This window comes from Octodon degus, unplaced genomic scaffold (genome assembly GCF_000260255.1).
Source record: "Octodon degus isolate 3935 unplaced genomic scaffold, OctDeg1.0 scaffold00046, whole genome shotgun sequence".
Lineage (NCBI taxonomy): Eukaryota > Metazoa > Chordata > Mammalia > Rodentia > Octodontidae > Octodon > Octodon degus.
In genome coordinates, this window is record NW_004524622.1 from 5,003,910 (window position 1) to 5,012,471 (window position 8,562).

The following is an 8,562-nucleotide window of genomic DNA, read 5'->3' on the forward strand; positions in this document are numbered from 1 at the left end:
TGCGGACCTGGGCTAGGACTGGGTCTGGGGGTTCCCGGAAGTTGGCAGCAATTCCTACTCGTCAGGACGGGTGGGGACGTACGGCAGAGTGGTGTGGGGCGGCCCGAGGGGATGGGAGAGGGTCTGGCCCACGCTGCGCCTGGACTGGGACTGGTCCCGCTGGCGCAGGGTAGCAGGAAGCTCTCCACACACTCACCGGACCTGAGCTAGGACTCTTTATGAGTCCTTTTGCCAACACACATCAAAAGTTTAAATGATTCATTCGTTCAGTAAATATTACAGCATGTCTGTGTTGTCTCAAGCACTGTCGTAAGGATAAGGGAATGCTTCTGGTCGGAGAAGTACACTAAAATTGTTGACTTTGTTGAGATAGCCAGGTTGAGGAGGTAATGAAGAAATGAGAAAATATGTGGCATGCCACACAGTGGAATGAGGTGCTATGAAAAGAGGTGCCAGAGGAAGGGGGAAGAGTCCTTCTGAAAAATGAGAATGCCACTGCAAACTTAAGCAGAGTGGCCCAGGCCATCCTCACTAAGCGGTAGATGCTCAGGTGGCGAGTGTGTCCCCGATGACACACAGCAAGCCTGGGTTCTGAAAGGGGGACAAAGCTGGACCGAAACTAAATAGGAATTTCTGTGAAGAAAAGCAAATGAACACAGAGTGGTAAAGAAAGCTCCAGTGGATATTTAGAAGGCTGTGAATCAGAAAGCTGTGTGGGTGAGACGATGTCTTGACTAACTGATAGATGTCCAGTGTGCGTACTTTGTATCTTCATTTTGTTTTCTAGTTTGTGTTAAACTGGGAAGAACCAAAACCTCTTATGCATCTTCCACAGTCTTCCCCTGCTCAATTTGTGCTCTCTGTTTATCAAATTGTGCTCTCTATCAAAGGAAAAGAGAACAGACAAGCCCATCTTCAGAGCTCCAACCACAGAGCTTTGGGGTGACTCCTACTTCTCCCGCACCCAACCTTCAGGCTCAGCGGACTTCCCCGTCATCGAACAACTGTCTCAGCTTCTCCACTCCTACAATCCCAGTGCTAGCTCCCATCATTTCTTGCCTTAATGCTACCAGTGATGCTCTAACTCCTCCTTCCATCTGTACCATACTCAGACTATTTTTCTCCAAGAATTAGAAAAACTCCTGCAGAAACACGTCAGATAAGGCCACCTCCCCTCACCAGGCACCCCTGCACCCCCTAAGTTAGTAGAGGCACATGTCTTATAATGGCTTTTTCACCCTACAAGTCCAGGGTTCCCTTCCAGTTTTAGACTTCCTGGACCACTGTGCACCTCTGATATTCATTATGAGGATATTTTCACCTCAGAATTATTTTTTACTTCCTATTTCACCTTCGGGGATTGTAACAAAGATTAGAAATCACCCTAATTAAAGGTTAATGGAAGGATGGGCTCACTAATTATCAAGGTAGTCACATATAAATATTCCAAGACATGACTTAAATTTATTTTTTAGCATTATAAGCTACTTAATGCATAGTTTTTGAATATTTTTCAGTGTTAGAAGGTAACACTGTGTGGGCTGAGATGCAACTCTATAATTAAGGGGAAGAATAAAGCAATTTATGCTTTCATTACAGAAATTGTAATTACGGTAGAAATAAACTGCATTCTTTTGTCTTATTTCACACTAAAGTACCTTACCTAGTAGGTGACAAGAAAATTTTAAAAATGGAAAAATGAGAAGGAAAACGTATAGTACGAGAAGGTATTGCTTTAATTTTTTTAAATTAGATTTTCTGAGGTAATGAATTACTTCTAAAGACAACTAAGAAAATCAATTAGCAATGAAAGACACATCACTATCTTTACATATCAGTTCCTAAACATTAACTTTTAATTGGATTTTAACAGAAACCAAGACAGTAGAAAATTAAATATATTTTAACAAAATTTCATTAACTGTTAAGTGAGAACATGCAAAGATATTTGGCAAGAATCCTTCCTGCATTATAAGTTTAGGAATCAGTTATTAAAAGAAATCTAATATAAGAAATTTAGTATAATGTAACATTTAATGTTTTAAATTGTATTTTTCTCTGTTTAAATTTTTATGTTGTGACTTACAAAATCAAAGGGATGATGCTAAATTTCTATTAGGTCGAAGGGTTCAATAAAACATGAAAAGCAGTGTGTTGCTTCACAGTGGAGAGCGGACCACATGACCTAAATGAGGAACGACACACATGGACAAATATGCTGGCCCTTACCTTTCTCTTAGCCGTCTTTGTTTCGCTAAATCAATAGGGGCTAAAATGTTAAGAAACCTCCATGAAAAAAGGCAGGTTGAGCTTATTTAGAATTTTTGGAAACTGAAGAAAGTGGAAAGCCATTCAGATATGGAGAAGCTTATGAAAATAGCCTAAGAGAAAACTCCTGTCGTTCAGGCCTACTAGTCATTTTAAGAAATAAAAAGTTTTACAAATCCTATTTTACCTCTAATATGCAGAAAAGGAACTTTACAAAACTCAGCATGATTTTGTGATAAAACTCTTCAGTTAGTCATAGAAAGAATGTACCTTAACATAATAAACACCACATCTGAAAAGCCCACAGCTAGCATACAGCTCATGGAAATTGGTAGCATTTTCTATGGAACTGGAAGCAAGAGACGGATGCCCGCTCTACCATTTCTGCTCAACATCAGATGGGAAAACCTAGCCAGGCCGTTAGACAAGTAAAAGCAATGGAAGGCATCCAGATAGGACAGCACCAACTAAGACTGCCTTTCCTTGCTGACAACATGATTTTCTATGCACAGAAATCCAGATGCAAGATCTTAGCGCTGATGAACAAACTCAGTGAAATTGCCAAGGTAAACAAACACAAAATACATAATGTTTCTTCACGCTCACAATAAACTATGTGAAAGGGCAACTAAGAGATCAATTTACTCACAATAGAACTTTAAAAATACAAAGCAGCAAATGTAACCAAGGAGCTGAAATAGCTCTCTTCTACAAAACACTGGTGGTGCAAATTATAGACGGACCCCAAGATATAAAGGCATTCTGTACTTGAGGGTCAGAAAAATTAATAATACTGTTTACATTTTCTTACTACTTAAAACAATCCAGGTAAAATCTATGAAAATCCCCATGTCATTCTGCATGGAAACCAAAAAAAAATACTTCCTAAAGTCCCTATTCAGTTAGTTCCCTACGGAAACAATTAGAGCACAAGAACAAAGCGGAAAGACTCGTGCTATCTGACTTTAAAATCTATCACACAGCTATCATAACAGAAACAGTCTAGTACTGGCATGAAAACAGATGTATTGATCAGTGAAACCAGAGAGTCTAGAAATCACACATTTATTTTTGATTTTCAATCTAAGAAAATACGGTAGAGAATGGACACGCTTTTCACTCTATTGTGTTGGGAAGCTGGTATGCACAAGGAGACAAATGCAGCAGAGCCCCGAAAACTACAGTTCAGAACACCCAGAATACACCATACGAAAGTCCACTCAAACAATAAAAGTTGACTCAAAAGAGATTAAAAATTAACCTGAAACAATAAAACTACTAAAAAAAATGTGAAAGCGCTCAAGAAAATTTATCTGGGCAAATATTTCTTGTACATGATCCCAGGAAGAGGTGTCCAAGTGACCACTTCACTGTAGTTCTGGGCGTGGCTGGACAGCTCACTGATGACAGAAGTCCTCCCTCAGTGTGAGCAGCTCCAACCAATAGTCTGAGAGTCTGAACGGAAGAACAGGAGAAAGAAGAGGGACTGTTGGTCGGGCATCTTCAGAGCTGCTCTGCTCCTCACCATCCACTTGGGATGTCCGTCTCCAGGTTTGCAGCACAGACCCTTCAGACCCTTGAGCCTCCTGACCGGGATCCTTCACCTTCCCTCCTGCATTGGCCACGAGCTCCAGGTCCTTCTCCTTCGACTGGATCCAGCTCTTCAGCAGCTCCTGGGCAGACCTTTTGCACTCTTTCACATTTGATTCTATAGACATCCATTGTAAAGCTACCGTACAAATTATGCGTGTGTGCACGCACACACACACACACATCTGGCATCCTGCTGAGCTCTGACTGATGCAAGTAACAACAACAACAAAAAACTAAACGAAGTGTGATTCCAGCAAACTAAAAAGTTTGTGTATAGCAAAAGAAATATCAGAGTAAAAGCATAAGCCATGTATTGGGAGAAAATATTTGTAAGCTATAATTTGGTGTGGTACTAATTCTTAAATTATAAAAAGAGATAGAATGACTCAATTCAAGAGAACAGTTCAATTCAAAACCAAAAAGAGTAAAGGAACTACATGCACACTCCTTAAAGTAAGGGACCTGAATGGCCAATAAACGTGTGAAAAATGCTCATCATCACTGGTCACAAGGGAAGGAAATCCTAGAACCACAAGCTATCACATTGCATCTATTAAGAGTGGCTATTATCAAAAACACAGAAGAAAAGCATGGGCAATATTTCAGACTTATCCTGTTGGTGAAATCTGCACTAATATAGTCAGTATTGGGAGCAATATAGAGTTTCTTTAGAAAAGGAAAAATAGGATGACTTTGTGATCCAGTTATCCCACCCTTGGGTATATACGGAAAAGAACTGAAATCAATACATGAAATAGGCTTCTCTCCTTGTTTATTGAGGTATTAGTCACAATAGCCAAAATTCGGAAATAGTTCCGGTAGGGGCATCAGGAGAAAGGATAAAGAAAACGTGGCCCATGTGCCCCACTGAACACCGCAGAGCATTTATGAGGCTGGGGGTGGAGCTCTGCCATTTCCACAAAATCGAGGATATTATGCAGAGTAAAAACAGCCAGGCACAGAAAGACAACAGAGGATCTCATTTATATGTGAATTCTAAAAGTATTTCCCAGAGGTGGCGGGTAGATGTGGACGAGACAGCTGGTGAGCAGAAGGCCAAAGTTGCTAGGAAGCAGGTGACAGTGTGATATGCCTTAGAGATCCATTGCACAATGGTGAATATAATCGATAATTCTGAACCACATATTTCACTACTATTTAGACTAGCTTTTAAATATTTATTTATTTATTTATTTATTTTGCATTTAGTACAGGGTCTAGAGGGTCTCACTCCACACCTGGGACTTGTACCTCCTGTTTTCAGCCTCCCAAATGCTGGGGTTAAAGGAGTGTGTCACCACCTGCAGTCTCATTCACCGAGTCAGCACACCCTGGGGGTGGGGCAGGCACAACATGCTGGGGATCAAACCCCAGCCCCACCATCTCCCTAAGCAGTCACTTTTATCTGCTGAGCTATCTGGCCAGCCCTAGATTTTAAATATTTAAACAATAAGGCTAAAAGCCTATTTTAATCATTTCACATCATAAAAATATTATCAGAACATCACATTATACTCTCTCTATATATATATATATAGTTATAATTTGTCATTACCAAAATTATGAAGAGTTTTTGGACCAATATACCTTACACAGCTGTGTGTTAATGGATATTACAAGAACTTTGTCAAATAGGTAAAGCCATTAATATGGACACTAGCAGATAGTAAGTAAAGGGTAGTAGTAACTATGTTAAGATTGATGCTGAATAAGTAGATACAATTTTTGGAAAGAGGAAAGATCAAAACATAATGTATTATGTTCCTGTCCGTACACTAAGAACCTGTACCCCGATAGGAATGTCTCACAAAGTCTCTGCCTACATTCTTTCACATCTCCTAGATCTGCTTGACTGAAGAGTGCATCAAATTCTGTAAATACAACATCGAATGGGAGAAACGTATTATCTGTGATAATGGAGGTTAGAATTTAGCAGTGTTGGCAGGAGGAGAAGCAATCGCATAAGCAATTATTCACACACACTGGCTGCCGCAGTAGGGATCTCCATGTGATACAGAAGTGTGTTGGGAGGACAGTAGCCTTAGACTGAGTTTTCAGAGAATCTTGGGGCCATCTGAGACCCTAATGATGGGCAGGTAGTCACTGGTAAAGGGGAAAGTTCATGTTCTTGGCAGATGGAGGCATGGTGTGAGGAGAAGCTGGTGCCTTTGCAGGAACAGATTTCTGAAAAAGGAGCCAGAGTTTGAAAGCAGTGGAATATCAAATAAAAGAGAGAAGCAGGGCGCAGATCCTGGACTTCCCAAAACAGGGCAGTAAGGGGTTGAGTTTGTTGTCAAAAAGAAGGGGTTGAGTTTGATGTCAAACTCAGTTCTAGCAGGATTTTGATGTCTAGTGATTGAAATACCAATTTGCCCTTCAAAAATACCTGCAAATTTAACTATGAGAAAGGAAAGTTACAGAACTGGAGGGAGGCAGTAGTTCAGGAGCCTGCAACAAAATGTTGTAAGAAATGCAGCACAGGAGGTCTACGTGCAAGATGCCGCTGCTGTTGCCCTTGGCTTGGCTAGGCTTTCCTCAAACCTCTCGCTGAGCCTTGGCCCTCGCCTTCAGTTTTTTGAGGCACTTGTCTGCTGCAATTCTTTATGATAATGGAGAAGATGAAAAATCAGCAGTATTTAGGGGAAATTTCCAGAAAATATTTGGAAAATAATAAAATCAGAACATATGGTATGAATAGTTATCAGAAGATTCAAAGAGTATCTCTGGGTTCAGATTTGGGCAACTAGAAATACGATGGAGCCACTTGGAATCTAGAAGTTTAATTGGATTTGTGGGGTCACTTAAGTTTGGGTACATGAAATTTACAAGTGTCCACAAGCCTGGCAAGTAGGGGGCATGTGCAGGCCTGCGGGTCTTGCCATCAGATGCCAGGAACCTGGACAGAGCCGGAGTCCTGTGCCTGTGTGCAGCATTTGAAATCTTGGGGCTGCATTCGAACGCCGAGGGGAAATGGGAATAATCAGAAGCTTCCAGGACTTGGGTCAGCGTTCTGATGAACACCACTTCCGGGAGCTGAGAGAGGAAGAAGAAATCATGAACAATCTAGAATCATCACCCAAAAAAGTGGGAAAGCAAAATCGCTGCCAGGAACACAATTGAAATCAGAAACCAGTGCTGAGAGATGCAAATGCCCTGTCTGCTCCGGGGCTGTTGAGCCTCATCATCTCATCCATAACTTCACAAAAACCTAAGCCGAATCTTATCATAAGGAGGATAATGAGGTCTTGTCTGCTCCTATTTTGTAGAGTAATTTGGTATAAATTTGAGTTATCGAAAGTATTTTCATAATAGTGTCTATTAATATGTTCTCGATTTTTAAAGCAAGCTGCACAATGGAAGCATTGTTTTTCTATTTCTGTGGCAGAAGATGTTCAGCTAATGGCATATACACAGGCAAGCACAAGGCAGCCTTCCTATTGCCAACATGAGCACGGAGTGAACACAGCCCTTTTTTAAAACTCCAAGAATCCTCTCTAGTGTTTTATGACTTGATGCGTCCCAATTCATTTGGTGCTGTTGACATTTTTAGGTTGTGTCCAGTAACCTTGGAAACTGTTCAGATTTCTATCCTAATTTGTTTCTATTTATAGAGCTTCTACAGAGTCAGTGGGCTCAATGAAGGTTTTTGTGAAAGCAGACCAGGTTTCCAAACTATATGTTCTCAACGAGTGAATGTTAAATAATTGATAAAATCTGGCCATCAAAAACACGTGCTTGTTAAAATTTGTGTATAAATATATATTGCACTGCCTTTATATGCATAAACACAGCACAGTCTTGTGCACAAGGAGTGAAGTGATGACACCTACACATATAGTTGAATGGAACACTTCTCAGTGATGTGTTGTTTCGCTTGCTCTACTCATTAAACTCAGCCAAAGCAATGAAGGTATTTGGAAAGGACGATTCCAAATACCTTCAAATAAAAATGTGCCCTCTTGAATACTGTTGAACAAGCCCAAGGAATTCTACTGGGCATCTCCAAGGCTCTACCACCATATATTAAGCTGCAAAAGAACATAATGAGGACTTATTATTAGACATTGTTGGCTTTCGGACTATGTAAGAAAAGGGAGAACTGCTAGAGTGTGTGTCCCTCTTATACAAGGATGCAGAAAACCAATCTTAGAGCTGTGTGCTGTTCATGTTAAGGTAAGATTTTCTCTAGTGTTCTATTCCTTTTAAGAGTTTTTCTTTTCATACCACACAAATAAGAAATCAAGCCCTATATAATAGCTCTATATCATTTTAGGAAGGTGGCTGAAAACTTTTTGAGAGAAAGGACAGTGGATTCTAAAGCTTCCAAAGTGTTGCCAAGAAATGACATTCCTAGTGTGGTGCAAGCTTTCTTCAGTGTTGAGGAAAATAAGGACTTAGTAACTGGTCTTTTTCATCAGCATTTTAGTTCTCCATTATTTATGTGTTCATACAAATGTGCCAGCACATTAGGAATCAATCACATTGCCACCTTTTCAATGTCCTGAAGCAGTCCTACATCGTCAGTTACTGGCTTCAGGAAAAGAAAACCAATGACTCCTGGCAGTAAAGAGCCGAGTATACCAAAAATGTTGGCATCTCAAATCCAGGATATTAGCTATGTGTGTCAGTCTCCCACACTGAGGGAGATGTGTTCCAAGACTCCCAGGGCAGGCCTGAAGCCATCAATACTACCAAATCCTA

At 40.5% G+C, this 8,562-nt stretch overlaps 1 protein-coding gene across 1 annotated transcript in view; it reads right to left on the reverse strand.

Moving 5' to 3' along the window:
• Ctnna3 (catenin alpha 3) overlaps nt 1-8,562 on the reverse strand; it is a 1,779,311-nt gene that overhangs the window by 146,345 nt on the left and 1,624,404 nt on the right. Inside the window, exon 16 of the mRNA XM_012514925.2 lies at nt 3,670-3,976. Within this exon, the coding sequence (XP_012370379.1) occupies nt 3,670-3,976 (307 nt within the window). The remainder of the gene's footprint in view (nt 1-3,669; nt 3,977-8,562) is intronic.